General features: G+C 35.3%; 1 protein-coding gene across 14 annotated transcripts in view; it reads right to left on the bottom strand.

The window, feature by feature from the left end:
* shot (dystonin-like protein short stop) overlaps nucleotides 1-17,677 on the bottom strand; it is an 852,754-nt gene that overhangs the window by 404,098 nt on the left and 430,979 nt on the right. For 12 of the 14 annotated variants that reach the window (XM_017608278.1, XM_017607978.1, XM_017608395.1 and 9 more), the window contains one exon: nucleotides 11,289-11,507. The exons of the other annotated variants lie outside the window; for them this stretch is intronic. In XM_017608278.1, the coding sequence (XP_017463767.1) occupies nucleotides 11,289-11,507 (219 nt within the window). The remainder of the gene's footprint in view (nucleotides 1-11,288; nucleotides 11,508-17,677) is intronic. 14 annotated transcript variants of the gene reach the window in all.

Genomic DNA, 17,677 nt, shown 5'->3' with positions numbered 1-17,677 from the left:
GAACACCAAACTAGTTATATAACTATAAAATATGTGGCAGATCCTCCACAAATGCTTATGGAAGTTATTCGTTTGACAAATAAGCTTGCAGTTAGAGCTTAAGCACGAAAGCTTTCGATGTAAATGTTTAGTTTAGGAGTAGATGCTTGATTGTACAGTGTAGAAACAAAGTAGATACATAGGTAAATACCAGACAACAGCATGAGTATACTCACTTCCATCTAAACAGTATGAGCTCATTGCTGTGAACTCTATAAGGTTAGTGAGAAACACCGTACAAACAGTGACATTCATAGTTAGTTTTGAAATCAATGTTTAGCTACAGTGTACTCATTTGATTTCAAATATGGCATTGATATACTTTTTCCAAATCAAGTCAAGCGAGTGAAAAATGCTGTTATGAAAAGCAAGTCGAGCAATCGAATGACACCCATTGACTTCAAACAATTAGTAGAGAATACGACAATTTTGAAAAAAATTGATATTGATGAAGTATTTTTTTAAATATATTAGTTTTACTAAATTATTTAGTTATGCACCTGACGTACATTTATATAACTAGTCTACAAAAGAAATGCAATGTTACCTCAGAAGACATCGGCTTTATAAGGGACTTGAAAAATAAGTTGCTTTATTATTTAAAAACAGTTGCTGTTGAAAACTAACAGATTTGCACAAAATTGTGCTTTTTTTGTACCCGCCAGCAAAAGAGCTCAAGAACTTTACCGAATCTGAGCAAAGGTACACAAAAGGGAAAATGTTTACCAATTATGAGAACGTTAACTGAGAATTCTGACAGTATAACGGAACCACAAATTGCGGATACACCTTTGTTACCTTCAGACAACTTTGAGCTGTTTTCAGGTCTTCTTAAACAACCTACCTTTGTGAGCAGATCTTATAAAGCTACTGCAGAGCTGCGGCGATATAAAAATATTGAGGTATATTTTCATACGGACTTCGATATAATTAATTGGTGGGAGGTACACAAATGCGAAATGCCGCTGCTGCATAAACTCAGTGGTAGAGTAATAGCCACTCCTTCAACTAGCACATCGTCAGAAAGAGTTTTTTCTTCTGCTGGAAATGTTATTTCTGACAAAAGATGCCACCTTTTGTCAAATGATGATGCCCTTAATCAGTTGATATTTTTGCATTATAATATGCAGTTAGGAAACCAATAAAATTAACAAAAATTGGCTTTACAAATGTTTTTTCTTTGATACTTTCATTACAACAGTTATGCCATGCACTTGTTATTTGAATCGAGCACTTGATAGTGTGAATTACTCACTCAACCGACAATGTTTTTTCAATGCTATCGCACGTTATGTTTGGAAATAAATGAGTGCGAGTGTGTGCAGATGTGAAAAGAAAGCGAGTGACTTAAAATGTAATTTGAGTGTATCCATGCAGCTCTCTGGTAAATACACATACATACATATATACATACATAGTATACGCATCCAAGAAGCAATTTTGTCAAGGCCTTCCCTTGATAAGCAAGTGGAAAGCATATCTAAACACCACTACGAGAAGAGTGCTTCCGGTGCTCTTTCTCGTGAAGTGAGTAGGCAGCGGGTCAAGTAAATAAACTGACATGAGCTACACAAGTTTGGAAGTAAGTTTGTTTGAACGATTGTGACAAATTTGATTCAAACAAAAATTTTAAGACACATTTACATGTTGTGGTTATAGCGAGTGCGTAGAGATGTTTGCTATTATTTGTTAGCTTTCAGGAAGGCCCGGGTTCGAATGTTGTCAGACCTAGTGATGTTCCGATACCAGTACTTATAAGTATATACTCGAGTACCTCTACCCAGTAACAGGTATATTTTGTACTTCGACATGCGTGTACAAGTACTTCATGGGTATCGAGTACAAAGTGCAAGTATTTATTTGCTACATTTGGGAAAATCAACTGTGTTGTAGTTAAAAAAAAAAAAAAACTATTCAAGATGTGAACCACTCGATTTGGATATAGTGAAAATTAAAAGATCACACGAAAGTGCGGAAGCATCTCTAGAATTCGGTTTGAAATGCTGGGATACAGAAGGATCAATTATAAGTTAACGATGAGCTTTCTTATTGTTTCGGTACTTTCAAGTAACGCCATTTCAAAATAGGATATGTAAAGGCATTTTTCAGCTCTGCATAAGCTTGGGTGAACTATATTTTGCATTGTTGCATTGTCGGGTATTCTAAGGCTAATTTCCAACAAAAAAAAATCGCCTTTTCTAATCTGTGTGGTTTTTTATAGTTATCTGTCATTGTTCAGAATCAATCACTACACTAAAAGTGCAATGGCAACTCCATAACATTTTGCTTTTGTGTTGTTCTAATCTACTGTCATTCATATTGCTTATGTGTTCTTTTTTCTCTCTGCACGAAAAGCACATGTGTTTAGTCGATACTTATAATAAAATTACATTGTTACAGATCAAACCACTTGCTTATTGTTTAAACAAGGCTATCAATTCTAACATTAATTTGGCTACCCTTGCGGGGATCAGAGTAATACATAATATACTCGAATCGGGATATTCCGCCCTCAAGATTCTACATAACCTCACACCGAGACACGCAGACATGGCGCTCAGGAAATAGGAAGCCCTAGCTAAATATATACAAAACTTTTCCATCAACACCAATAAGGTATTCAAGACAAAGCAGACAAAAGGCTACTTCGTCGCGCGGAAGCACTTGCTGGAAGACTACTGGGCCAAATACAGTGCGAATTATGATGTAGTTCGCAATATCGAGCCTACTGAGGAAAGCGAGAATCAGTTGGCAAATGTGCTAGCAGATGAACATTTCGATGCAATAGAAACGGCTTATTGCGAAGCTGTAGGCGAACTTAACGACTCCATCGAGCAGTTGTCTATCGCTGGGCATGATACGAAATCCGTTCGACTTCCGCACTCCTCAGCATGCGCTATATCAATTTTGCCTAAAATTTAACTTCGTAAGTTCGATGGCAAGCTGCAGGGCTGGTTGCAATTTAAAGACATGTTCACGACATTGGTAATTGGTGACAAGTCCTTGTCGAGTGTGCAGCGCTTGCATTACCTAAAGATCGGTACGTATAGCTGGAAAACTATCGATGGCACTATCGATAGTTTCGATGGTTTTTGACTATCGAAAACATCGATGGTTATGTAATCACTACCGATAGTTTTTACTCATACATACATTATTCAGTAACATACGTATTTCAGAGCGCAGATGCTGCTTGAAGCCAAAAATCGTTGATAAACTTTTGTTCCTTAACAAAAATATCGACATATTTTAGGAATTCTGATATAATTTTCAATAAAAGTTGTTATTTTTAAATTTTGGACTTTTTCAATCAAAACTATCGATAGTACTAAGGATGGTTGTGACTATCGACCATCGAAACTATCGATGGCCACGACTTGCAGATACTAAATATGATGCTGAAATGCTTTACCATTATCAAAACAAACGCCTGAACAATGATATTTATTTTAAACACTCTATAATGAGTTTATGTCCGAATATCTCCAACTCGGTCATATGCAACCTCTTTGCGAGGACTTTGAGCCGCAGCCTGTCTTCTATATTCCCCACCATGGTGTTTATAAAGGCTCAAGCTCAACTACAAAACTACGAACCGTTTTTAACCCATCACGTAAAACGAGATGTGGTAGGTCACTAAGCGACTGCTTGCTTGTTGGACCAAAGCTCCAAAACGATTTATCCGCAATTATATTGAAGTGGCGATGGCACAGGATCGCATTTATGGCCGACATCGAAAAATGTTTTCGACAAATCTTGGTTGACCATAAGGACGCAGATATGCAACGAATCTTTTGGAAACATGAGCATGACCAGCATTGCCTATATCGCTTACTTACAGTAACTTACGGACTCACATCGCCTTACTTAACCATTAAAGTTCTCCATACTTTGGCGATAGATGAGGGTACAGAATTTCCAGAAACAGCTGATGCTTTAAAGGAATGTTTTTACGTAGATGACTGTTTAAGCGGCGCCAGCTCTGTTGATAAGCCGGTTGAATTACAACAGCAATTACAGACTTTACTACAGCGCTACAGACTTTACACTGCGTAAACGGAATTCTAATTCCGGAGATTTTCTTCAAAAAATTCAAGGAACAAATGCCAATAAAATATGTGTGCTTAATTCGGACCAAGACACTAAAGCACTTGGAATTTATTAGTCATTCCAGGATGTCTATATTAGGTACAAGGTAAAAGTGAGCGTAGCTTCCGCAGCAATCACTAAAAGACAGCAGCTTTCCGACGTTGCAAAGATGTATGATCCTGCTTGCTTGCTGTCTCCTATCATCATTACTGTCAAGCGTATGTGCCAATATCTTTGGCGTACTGGATGTACCGATTCCCGAACCTTACCAGAGTGAATAGATAAAATTCCGTGATGAGATGCCACTGATAGAAAACGTAAAAATTCCGAGGTGGCTTTTCACAGCTGACGACACAGAAGAAGCTCAGCTGCACGTATTCTGTGACGCGTGAATAGCAGCCTTTGCACCCGTCGCGTATCTACGTGTGACGCTGTTGAGCGTGAAATAAAGGTATCTATTATCATGGTGAAGACCAAGGCACTGTTATAGAAACGAACCATACCCTGTTTGGAGCCAAATGGAGCATTGTTTGCGAGTACTTTAACCTGCAAAATTCTTGCAACTCTGCAGCTTAAATCTAGTCACACATGGTACTGGTGTGATTCAAAGACAGTGATCAGCTGGATTCGGGCCAATTCTGGACAGCATAAGCAGTATGTTGCCAACCGGATAGCAAAGATTCAGGAGCTGAAAAATGTAGACGCATGGCAGTACGTTTCCCCTAAATGCAATCCGGCTGATGTCGCGTCTCGTGGCATTTACCCTTCGCACCTTGAAGGCCTTAGCATATGGTGGGCGGGCCCCACATGGCTACAAAAGGACGAAAGCTATTGGCTAGAAAACGTCGTGGTTGAACCAGCAAGCACCCAGGCGGTTGGGAACGACGATCTTAGCATTATGTCACTAATATCGGTTCCTAAGCCTGGATTCTTCAAAAATACTCGTGTATCCAAAACCTACTAGCCGTCACTGCTTGGTGCCAGGGTTTTGTATATGTAGCATTGAGAAGACCCCATGACAACACTGACTTTTGCACTGCTGCAGAGCGAGCTAAGGCGCTGAAATATTGGATAAGGTATGTTCAAAACATACATTTTTCTAATGAAATCTCCAGTCTCCGACCCAAAAGAAGACTTAATGCAAAGAGCAAACTCCTAAAGCTCAACGCAGTGCTAGACGATGATGGACTTTTGCGCTTAAATGGACGGCTGAAGAACGCCAGTTTACCTTTCTAAAAACGCTTACCTATCATCTTGCTAAAAGACAGTCAACTGAGCAAGCTTCTTATCGCGCAGGCGTATGATGCCACGCTCCATGGCGGCACACAAGCAACTCTGCACGCTCTACGCAGACGATACTGGCTAATCGACGCTCGGTCAGCCATACAAATCTTTATCCATCGGTGCATTAAATGTTTTCGACAGGGAGCAATAGGTTCCAACCAGATAATGGGGAATCTACCTACACACCGCACTATGGATCGAGCTAGTACAAAGGCTGATCATAAATGCATTTTTGAAAAGTTGTAAATATCATAAGTGTTTTGTATTATTCTTTAGGGAATAAAGCGTGCTTTAATAACCTAAAGATTTTTTGTGTGTTTATTTAATGAAATAAAGTGAAAATTGCTTAAGAATTTGACATATTCAAATTGTTGAAATTTTTACTCGCAACGCAATCATTTTCAGATCCGCAGTTTAGGAATTTTTTTCTAGCAAGAGCCTCTTAAGAAATACGGACTTGAGTTACATGTTATATTCAGATTTAAAATTAGTTATAAACATTTCATTTTGAAATGTTTGAAACATTTGCAGCAATAGCTTCTGTAATAAAACACAAATTTTGTATGGTTTTTTTAATTTCGATGAAGGATTCGAAGGTTTTCTCCGCATGATTATGTTTTGAATTTGAATTCAATAAAAGCACGAAAAATTCATTTACTACACGGAAAAAAGTTTGCGCAGGTTTGCGCCATTTGAAGTTAAGATGTTTTAAGTGACACTACGTGAGAATGCGGGATTTCAGTCGCTACTAAATCTTTAAACCTAACAAAAAAACAATTTATATATTCGAAAACTAGACAACCACACCTTTTACCTGATGTTTAATTTGTGAGATTCTAATAATTTTTAGAACAGATGCATACGGAATTACCAAGAAATACGATTTTCATTAGATTTAAAATATTTTACAATCAAATGGGAGTAAATAAAGATAAAAAAGTTAGCTCCCTACTTTTAAGGATATACTTGACCGCACAATATAAAAATGTACGATTACCTGCTGGGTCCTCCAACTGCACAAAATTAGTATTAATACCTGTCATTCACACGAAACTTTTAGGGAATACGCAGTAAACTGCCCGTATCAGCATGCAGATGTTTCTTAACCATTTTGAATTGCTGGTACCAATACTAATTTTCCAAAATTCCAGTACCCACATCTAGAATAGAGGTGCTCGTTTTAGAGAAAAATTATGTCCGATTAGCTGCTAGGTACTGGTACCTGCAATTCACAATGGTTAAGAAACATCTGCATGCTTGATACGGGCAGTTTAATGCTTATTCCCAAAAAGTTCGGAACTACATATTAAGAATAAAAAAGCTTGTTTTCGAGAAGCAATAAATTTCCAATGAGTTCTTTATGGTTTCCAAAACGTCCGCTATTGCTTTTTTATATAGAGAACGGAAGAAATTAGTCGGCCTTATCCGCATTTTTAAGGGGAAAATATCAAGTTTCGGAAGTCAACGCAGAATTCGTAATTAATGATTTAAAACAAAGTTATTATGGCAATGCAATATGCGTTGGATTAAGGCTCAACGCGAAAAGGATCGATTTCTTAAAGAAAATAGCGATTGGCTTGATGGAGAACATTCGGTGAGTTTGTTGGTTTCCATGACTGAAGGTAGTCTTCACCCAAGAAAACACTCAAGATTGGCGATAAACGAAGATATCTTCCGTACATTATTATATACATCGGATCCATACACAACAAGCATTCGTAAGCCATATGCAAGAATCACCAAAGAACTTGACGAAGATGCTCTAGGCTTGTGGAAAATAAGTGAATTCATTCCGGATTGTGAAGCGATTGAAACCGCAAATAAATGAATCATTTTGATAAGTGTATTTTTAATATGTAAAACATATACTATTTTTAGTCAATAATTTTTAGAAAACGATAAGCTATACTATTGAAATTTTTTTTATTGGGGTGTTTTTATATACTTTTCTTATGGCACCTACTACATATCGAGCCCTAACCGCCAAAATAACGTAAGCCACATATTTTTCAAAATTTTCTTTTTGATGCAGAAATGTATCTCGATGCTCTAGTAATATTTCTGCATCAAAAACAAAATTTTTAAAAATATGTGGCTTACGTTATTTTGGCGGTTAGGGCTCGATATAATGCAATAGTTCAGTAAAATTTTTATTTTTATTATTTTTTATTTAAATAAAGGGTAATCTATGTAAAAAATATATATATATATGAAATAATATTTTATAAAAACGATCGTTTAATACCAATAGTCAAATATCTTCTTTCCATTTAATCAGAAAGTGTACATTTTATGTTTTCCAAGTCCACATATGGGTCTATATCTCGGGAACTAAATGAGATACAAAAATTAAAAATTCATGGTTTAAATTTACAGGGTTTACCCGTAATTTTAAGAACAAAAACTTTACAGATCTATGATCAGCAAATGTCTCATATTGCCCATAAGGCACCGGTGCAATGCTGCTGTTCCTTTAAGGACTGCTGGCTGGACTACGGAGGGCCGTTTAAAGTTGGAGCTACCAAAGGCCGCGATAGCCGCAGCTTCAAAAGTTATGTGGCACTTTTTGTATGCCTGAGCACTCGTGCTATACATGGAATTGGTCAGTGATATGACAACCGACGCGTTCTTTGCAGCACTTCAGCGTTTTTTCTCCAAACGCGGCTATAGCTCCGATATTTATAGTGACAAGTTCTGAGGGAAGATTTTGTCGCCTTTCGCGCTCAAATAGATACTGGTGCTCGTTCGGTGGCACTACACAACGTATCATGGCGTTTTATACCTCCATGAGCATAAAACACCATCTACGTCGAGTCGTAGGTGAATCAAGCTGCTGACCTTTGAAGAATTTTGAATTGAAGCAAATTGAGGCCGTTTTAAATTCCAGGCCGATATCTGCTTTTTCCGACGACCCCTCGGACTTGACGGCGCTAACTCCTGGGCATTTTTTGGTTGGTGGCCCGTTAACAGCCACGTTAGCAGCATTACATTATTACAGATCAAACCGCTTGTTTATTGTTTAAAAAAGGCTATCAATTCTAACAGTCATGGAGCTAAAATGTCTCGTCTGAGTACTTTCGAGTACAAGTAGAATCGAGTACTCCCCAGCGATACTCTGTGTAGCACCGAGTATTCTCTTCGATACTTTTAATGAGTACAAGCATTGAGTACTAGGTGGCATCGGACGAGCACTAGTCAGGCCCAATATATATTTTTTTATTTTTGTTATTTTTCTCTTATACCTGCTGTCATTCTTCATCAAACCTTTTTTATCGAATCATGGCCTAAAATATCTGCCTGAAGCTTCGCGTTCTTAGCGCCATTTTCTCAAGTAGGTTTTAGAATTTGTCTGCTCTTTAACCACAAAATTTTGATCTGAAAAGATGTGTTTGAAAGACAGATAAATTTTAAAAGCTATTTGAGAAAACTGCACTTAAAGACTTAATAGATTCGAAACATTAAATACACATACATACATACATAAAAAAATTTTCTATATATGAAACCTAGAAACTAGAATTAAAACATTTTGGTTTGATTTTTAAACCACGAACAGAATATATTAAAAATTGCTTAAAACTATTGTCTGGTTTAAAAAGTAGACTATAAAAAATTAAAAAAGGCAGTAGTCCCAACGCGGTTTAAAAATTGAACCCAAATTTTTGATCGTGCAGTTATATATCTGTATATAAATACGCCACAAGAAAACTTTTTTGGGTGCACCGTTCGCTCGATTTCAATGAAACATACACCGATTTAAAGGATACAACTTCCTCTAATCCAGAAATGTTAACCCCGTTACTTAGGGGGCATGACATCTGACATAAAGACTTAAATGTGAAATCCGACTTATCTCTAAACCCAATTAAGCTGGGGAACTGAAACTTGGGAAGGATGCATAAATTGTAAATACCCTACTTACGGCAAAAAACGGTAGGTATTTGAAAAGGCGGAGTGGCACCTCCTACACTAACTGAAATTCTCATCTCATTTATCTCTGGAACTGCTTATGCTAACGTCTTGAAATTTGACACAGCAAACTACATATATGTTCTAAATACCGTACTTACAGCGAAAAGTGGTAGATAGAAAAGGAGGCGTGGCACCTTCCATACAAACTGAAATCTCTTATCGCTTATCTCTGGAACGGCTTACGATAACGTCCTGAAATTTGACACAGCTATTTATGCTATCTATAGCGTACTTACGGCGAAAAGTGGTAGGTATTGAAAAAGGGGCGAGGCACCTCCCATACAAACTGAACTTCTCATATCGCTTATCTGTGTATGCGCTTATGTTAACGTTCTGAAACATATCACAGCTGCTTATGTTATCATTACGGCGAAAAGTGATGTGTATTCGAGAGGGGAAGGAGGCACCTCCCATACAAAATGCATTTTCAATATCGCTCATATCTGATAGGGTAATGGAATGTGATATCTATGTACATTTATATACATATATATATATATGTAAAATGGCAATCGATCAAGCGATCAATGATTGTTATTTTGTGCAATGCTTTTTAAGATATCAGTGTGTTTTTCTTTATTATGAACGTGAAATAGCGAGATTACCTCACTAATAAAAAATTAACTTTTGATTTCTTTAATTTAAATTTTGATTGCCACAAAGCATATAATATTTTCATAGTTAACAAGGAAAACTGCCAACAGTTCACAAAAATCATTTTTTATAAAAGAAATACATAAGAAATAAAAATGAGCTAAATGATGTACATAAAAACGTTTTCTTTTAAATAAAATATTATATATATTTGAAGTGTACTTTTTTTCAAAAAGTACTATAAATATCTTAGAAAATGTTGGCAATCCTAGTAAATCGATATCTAATGGCGTTTCTTTTGCCCTGTGATAAGGCTGTCAAGTTCACCAACTTCACCGGCATATTTCGTGCACTTTACTCTCACCGGCATATTTTACTCTTTACTCTGATAATGTTGCCATATAAGAAGGTGACATTTTTTTCGAAAAAAGAAAACACCATAAGTAAAAGCTCAGTTATGCAAGACTTAGACTTGACTTGACTTGAAAACTGTATATCAGGCAAATGCGCAGCGCGTATATTTAGTTGCCCAAAAAAACAACTTCACTTAGAAACTTGGAGAAAAATAGATTTTTGATTTCTAATGGTGATTTTCGTTTCAAGCAAAATAAATATTTAAAAAAATAACTCTAAGCTGACAGTTTAAACAAACTGCGTTAAAAATTGCTGAAAATGTATTTCACACGTGCCTGCCGCCTTGATTTTTATTAAGTTTTAAGATAATATTATAAACAGGGCTTCGGAGCGAAGGTTTTTTTTCTTCGCTCCGCTCCGGTATTTAATTTCGCTCCGGGTTCTGCTCTTGCTTCACTCCCGCTCCCGATAAAATTTTTTATTTATTGATTTACATATCGAGCCCTAACCGCCAAAAAAATGTAAGCCAAATTTTTTTGAGAATTTTCGTCTTGATTCAGAAATGCATCTAGATGCTCTAGGAACACTTCTGCATCCAAAAGAAAATTAAAAAAATTACCAAGTTAATTCGATTTTTCTTTAAGTAGCTAAGGAGCAAAAGAATTTGTTTAGCTCTTTACTCTAGCTCCGCTCCAGCTACAATCCTTTGCTCCTTAGCTCATTGTTCCTTTACTCCGCTCCGCTCCGAAGCCCTGATTATAAGTTCAAATCATATATGTATCTACATTCTAGGGCCGTTCCAAAAAAACTACTTACAAAACTTTATAACTTCCTTGGAATAGTATCTTAATATTTCTAAAAGGTAAAGGATCGTTAGCATTATATTTACAGACACGTTATTAGTTGAATTGAATTCCAGTAAATACAATCGATTTTTTTTTATTATTTTAACTTACCAAGTTTTGGCTTCCATTCACTTCTATGGCAGTTATTAAACGTTGAGAAAGAATTTCCAACAATCGGCTATATTTTGTATTTAGTGTAGCCAGGTGATGACTGTAGTATTTCGCGGCACCAGGATCACTTCCTGTTTGAAGATCTTGGCGAGGTAGTGAAGATGAAGGACTGGCTTCCAGAATCCAGTCTTGTAAGCGCAGGCATTTACCATCATATATCTGCTTTTTCAATTCCGGTATATTGTTGCATATTAGGTAGTATAATTTATTTTACAGAATTGTTTCATTGTGGTTTGTGTGTGTGTGTTACAAGTTAAATTAGAATTAACATGTTAGAATTAATATTGGTAAAGGTTAAGATTTGTCATTAGTATGTACATTGTACAGACTGTTCTAGGTTTTTAAGTTGACAATCCAATACGTTAAATAAAATTATTTGAATAAATTCTCTGAAGTATAAAATAATGAAATGTTTGGTAAATTGTAAGCATTAGTTTTAGGTTAACACTTCAGATGAAACTTTAGTTTTATGCTCTGCCCAATATTTTCGTTAACAACAGGAACAGTTATGCTACATATACGAAGTATTTCTATAAGCTTGGTTTTAAACGCCATAAACATTACATATTATTACCTTAATATAGAAAATCGATAACTAATTTACTTTGGAAATACAGCTCTGTACAAAGGTCGGTAGATTACTGACTAAAGACTTTATCGAATTTAAAACAACTATTACATCAAAAAATTTGTTTGTGTTTATTAAACACCAGTGTAATGAATAAACTCGCACCCGAGGAGCTATAGCTTTTATAAAGTTTTATAACTACTCTGTAAAGAAACCAAAATGTTAGATAGGGCCTTTCTCTATCAAGGTAAGGATATACACCAATTGATCAACTAACAGAAATTCTATTTCTAAAAAATTTAATTAATCCATTATTGGCTTAATTTTTGATTGTACTTTAGGGTTTCTACTATTTACTATATTGTGGCGTTACCTAGTATGTGGTGCTAACGATTCTATCTTATGGGTCGAAATTCGCCAAGTGTTCTAGGAAAAAAATTTTATGGCAGCATTTTTTTTAACTCCACCACGTTGTCGCTATGGTTACTGGTAACCAATGTTCTATTATAAAAAACTTGTAGACCTTTTGCCACGCCCAACACAAATTATATATCGTTGGAAAGCTTAGAAAATAAGCTATCGAAATAAGCTGTTTGGGAAAAAAGGGGTAAATTGTTTAAAAAATGCAAATCAAAGAACCATAAGAACGGAAAAGGTTCTAATGGGCCAGCAATTTTTGATTCTCTATCATGAGTTGTGACTACGAAATAGGGCTGAAATTTGCATGTTTAAAATCGTATAACTCGACATAAAACCGCGGTGGAAAAACACAATTATTTTACACATTGGTTACCAGTTACCATAGCAAAAACGTGGTGGAGTTTGAAAAAAATACTGCCATAAAATTTTTTCCCTGCTACACTTGGAAAATTTTGCCCCTTATAATAATAGTCAGGTGCTTATGTAAGTTATTTGAAAGGGCTTTCCTTGCGTTGTTCTTAAAAGTTCATAAAACCCGCAACTTAATTGCCGCGTTTTCTAAAACTGTATGGGTGCGTTCAGAAATGCATCAAGCCAAAGCATCAGTATCTTTTCTTTCTAAACTATAATTTATGGAAATGTCTGGTTTACGCGAATTAGTTCCAATTCGGCTTATAACCGTGGTTGCGCATATTTGATATTTCTACCAATTATAGTATAGAAATAAAACAGACTGATGCTTTGACTTGATGCATTTCTGAACGCACCCTATATTACACTGGTTAACAGTGATTCTTGTGCAGAGTAGTTTTTGACTTCAAGTTTTTATTAAGGAAAAAAATTACGATCATAAAAATGTCGAATGTATGGATAAGTCATTAACAAATCAAACCAAATAACACCNATATTTGGGTAATCCCTCAAGGTTTCGAGGATAATCGTAACAATATTTTCGAGATACATATATACAAAGGATTTAAAAAAACGATTCGTTTTGCAAAAAAATTGAAACACTTCTTATTTATACTGTAAAAATATACCGGAAAACGACTTTCGAAAATTGTTTGTATATCCATTTCTTAAAACTAACACATTAGGAAATATATAAGGCATATATCGTCGGCTTAGAGTGTAAACCTGCTAAATCCGTTTTATGGCAAAATTGACCTTTTGATGCAGTTCGAAGGAGTAGGCGATTCCGCAGTTGGCAAGCAAAAAAATACGTCAATATAAAAATATAATTGTCAAAAATTGTTTGATGAGTAAAGGTGCTAAGTACAATTAGTTCAAATTCAACTGCTAAATCCAACATATTGTGCTTCTGTCGCTCGATTATTGTTCTATCTTAAAATATTACTTTATGCGTTTAAGCCAAGGTAATAGCCAGCGAATAAGCTTTAATTTTTTATATCTCAAGGAAATTATTGTTACTTGTGGAACGAAACAGAAGGAAGATAAGATGCAGAAGAGTTTTCCAGCCCCAGTAGCTGTTTCCTTGCCGTTTTCTCACCTTCCGAATTTTTACGAGAGTAGGCGTACGNCGGACTATACTTTTCCGAAGGTCTTTGACGTGCTGAATTCGAATCTGACCTCAGAACAGCCCAATCACGTCAGGTTTTCGAGATACAGTGATCCCCGGTTAAGTGCCTCCCCCCTTTAGTGCCATTCCCGCTTAACAGTCATAATATTTGTGCACCTGTAAATTTGGGCACCATATTCATATAAAATTGTCCTTTTAAAAGCACCCCGCTTAAGTACCACTAAAATGCCACTTAAGGAATTAATTTATTTTTACAGTTAAATTATTTTTAAGTTTACAAATATTCACCAGAAAAAATAACCGACTTTTTTGTTGAATAATTGTTGAAATTTAGTTATTCAATAAAAAAGTCAGTTATTTTGATATACCTATGTACATATATCAGTTGTGTAATGAAAATGAGATCTCATAAGGAAATGTGTGTGCAAATAGTTTCACTTGTATTATTTTAGTTCGTTTTTCATGTTTTGTTGAATAATATGCATGCTTATTTACACATATACATATGTAAATACTAGTTATGTATTTAAATAACACTTTTTTCACTAAGGATGTTTTTACACATATCTGTATTTCGGCACCCACCCACTCGCAGTCCCCGCATAAGTGCCACACCTAAGGTGACTTATTTAAAAAAAAAAAACATTTTTAAATGACTTCCCGCACTAAAATATTTTCAGCTGTTAATTTTTACCCAATTTTAAGTTTTATAGTCTTTAGAAGGAAAAAAATGTTTGCACTATTTAAAGATTAAATAAGTTTTGTGAGCACATTTTAAATGTGTTGAAAGTTGTTGAAATAAGTCTGAAGTCAACACACAAATTTGTATTATTTTTCCNTGAGCTCGTAATCACAAAAAATAAAATAGAAAAAATTTTATTCATACAAAAAACCTGCTAAATCCACTTCAATTTTGAAAATACAAAAACTAAAACCGGCTAAGTTAGAAATTCGCCAATAAAACCATAAAAACGTAANCAATAAAAAAGTCAGTTATTTTGATATACCTATGTACATATATCAGTTGTGTAATGAAAATGAGATCTCATAAGGAAATGTGTGTGCAAATAGTTTCACTTGTATTATTTTAGTTCGTTTTTCATGTTTTGTTGAATAATATGCATGCTTATTTACACATATACATATGTAAATACTAGTTATGTATTTAAATAACACTTTTTTCACTAAGGATGTTTTTACACATATCTGTATTTCGGCACCCACCCACTCGCAGTCCCCGCATAAGTGCCACACCTAAGGTGACTTATTTAAAAAAAAAAAACATTTTTAAATGACTTCCCGCACTAAAATATTTTCAGCTGTTAATTTTTACCCAATTTTAAGTTTTATAGTCTTTAGAAGGAAAAAAATGTTTGCACTATTTAAAGATTAAATAAGTTTTGTGAGCACATTTTAAATGTGTTGAAAGTTGTTGAAATAAGTCTGAAGTCAACACACAAATTTGTATTATTTTTCCCACTTCTACAACATTTTGTATAAAATTTCAAAACAAAATGGTCTCTTTCAGTCATTATTTCGAAAAGAATGTGCAATTCCGAGTAAAACCAGGTATNTCTACAGTAAAATATGTTTTTTGGTCGTTAGCAGGTTTACACTCTAAGGCTACGCTATGAGAAAACACCACTCAAACGAGTAAAAGTTATTCACATGCGAAGAAAAATAATAATAATAATNGAATGTGCAATTCCGAGTAAAACCAGGTATTATTTATAAAAATCAATGGACAATTTCCGAAGTTATGAATTTTCTTAAGGTTTTTCCAAAATCACTTTGATGTAATTTCACAGAAAAATTGAATAAGTTAAATTGGATTCATTTTGAGGTTTGAATAGTTCANGGTGTCTCCAGTTTAGGTGAACACAAAATGAAAATTTTTCCCCCAATTGCTACATGGGATGTGTCCGCCAGCTTGGATTTTATGTTCTTTACGATTTGTGCGCGAATTTTGCATTTCTCGTGAATAAAGGTAAACAAATTTGTTGAGAATTCGATTCCCTACAATTTTCATGGCCTATAAATTTGNTAAATTGGATTCATTTTGAGGTTTGAATAGTTCATATAGAAATATTTGATAGTATGCTTTTCAGATTGAACTTTTCCATTGCATTGTTCAACAAATTTACTACATCTGAACTTTCGCCGCCTTCGGAAGTCAATTCAAAAATTTTAATTTTCACTCCACGCTTTCCNATTTTGAGCAATTTCTATTTGAAATATGTGGCACATTTAAATGGCAAAGTGATACTGTGAAAAAAGTTTTGAGTAGCTGTCCCTGTCGCTGCATTGAGCTCGTTGTTGATCGAGATCTACACGTCGTACGCGAACATATAAATAATGCGTGAATTGGACATTTTGTCTTCTACGACTTTCCCATTGNTGGACGTTACACGATCAAGATCTTGGTTTCAAGTTGCAATACACTCACACTTTTTTACTAACACACACGCACATTTACAACTTGAACGTCGACTTGATAACAATTTTTACTTTCAAGTCATGNTTTCAAATAGAAATTGCTCAAAATTCGAAAAAACCGCGCCACTTACCCAATTTTGGAAATTTTTTGCATATTTTTAGCAATAAATAATTGTTTAAAAATATGATAGGCACATAAAAATTTTGGGGAATCGAATTCTCTACAAATTTGTTTTCTACCTTTTTTCGCGAGAAATTNTGTACCCAAACCTTCGTTTCGGTACACGGTGCTGAACCAAAAGTTTCGGTACTGTACCGGAGATTTAGGTACAGGTGGTCACCTTAGCCATACCCGCATAGGTGCCACAGAAGTTAAACACATTTGTATCTGGCACTTAACCGGGGATCACTGTATTCTAACCTAAAAGTACAAATATCACGGTTTTTGGGCACATTTGAGCTCCTGTAACACGATAACAAATATCGTTTCNTTTTATTTTCGTGTTCACCTAACAGGAGATACCAAACTGCGTCAAAAAATGTCTTCCTGGAACTTTTTCGTTGAAAAAATCTAGTGCGAAATTCGCGCTNTTTTTGGGCACATTTGAGCTCCTGTAACACGATAACAAATATCGTTTCCAGAAAGATCATCTCGTTATCTAAAAGTACTACTCCTCCCCTCCAAAATTCATTTTAAAGCTTTAAAAGATCTTTATTTGTCATCGAGAAGTCGTCTGTTGAATTTACTGAGCTTAGTAAATTCGTTGATATTCTGAAAATGANAAAGATGGCGGACATTTCCCATATCGCAATTGGGGGAAAAATTTTCATTTTGTGTTCACCTAATGAGGAGACACCTAACTGCGTCAAAAAATTTCTTCCGGGAATTTTTTCGTTGAAAAAATCTAAAGTGATTGGGNGCCCAAAAACCGTGATTTTTGTACTTTTAGGTTAGAATATCTCGAAAACCAGACGTGATTGGGCTATTCTGGTTTCAGATTCGAATTCTGCACGTCAAAGACCTTCGGAAAAGTATAGTCTGATTCTTGGTTAGAAAATTTAATGAAATTTTGTCGGCCTGTGTAATTTATCTAATGATAGGTAAGTTAACTTTCTATCTTTCATTAATGATTATATTTTAATTAAAATAACATATTGTGGCGAATACTGCGGCAACACAAAGCGAACAACGAGAAATAGGCAGAATGTTCGAAGAATGACGTAGAATGTTCTACAAAGAGAAACGTCAAGTTGGATGAACACTGCGAACAGCGAGAGAAAGAGAATGAGCGATAAACTTCAGAATGTTCTAGAGTTGCCATAAGTGCCAGCGCAGGTATATAAGGGCGCCGCCACCACGAGGTG

This window comes from Rhagoletis zephyria, unplaced genomic scaffold, assembly GCF_001687245.7.
Source record: "Rhagoletis zephyria isolate East Lansing unplaced genomic scaffold, Rhagoletis_zephyria_1.1 Rzeph_scaffold_00007, whole genome shotgun sequence".
Lineage (NCBI taxonomy): Eukaryota > Metazoa > Arthropoda > Insecta > Diptera > Tephritidae > Rhagoletis > Rhagoletis zephyria.
The sequence above is the reverse complement of the archived record's forward strand: the minus strand, read 5'-3'. Positions and strand labels throughout refer to the sequence as shown.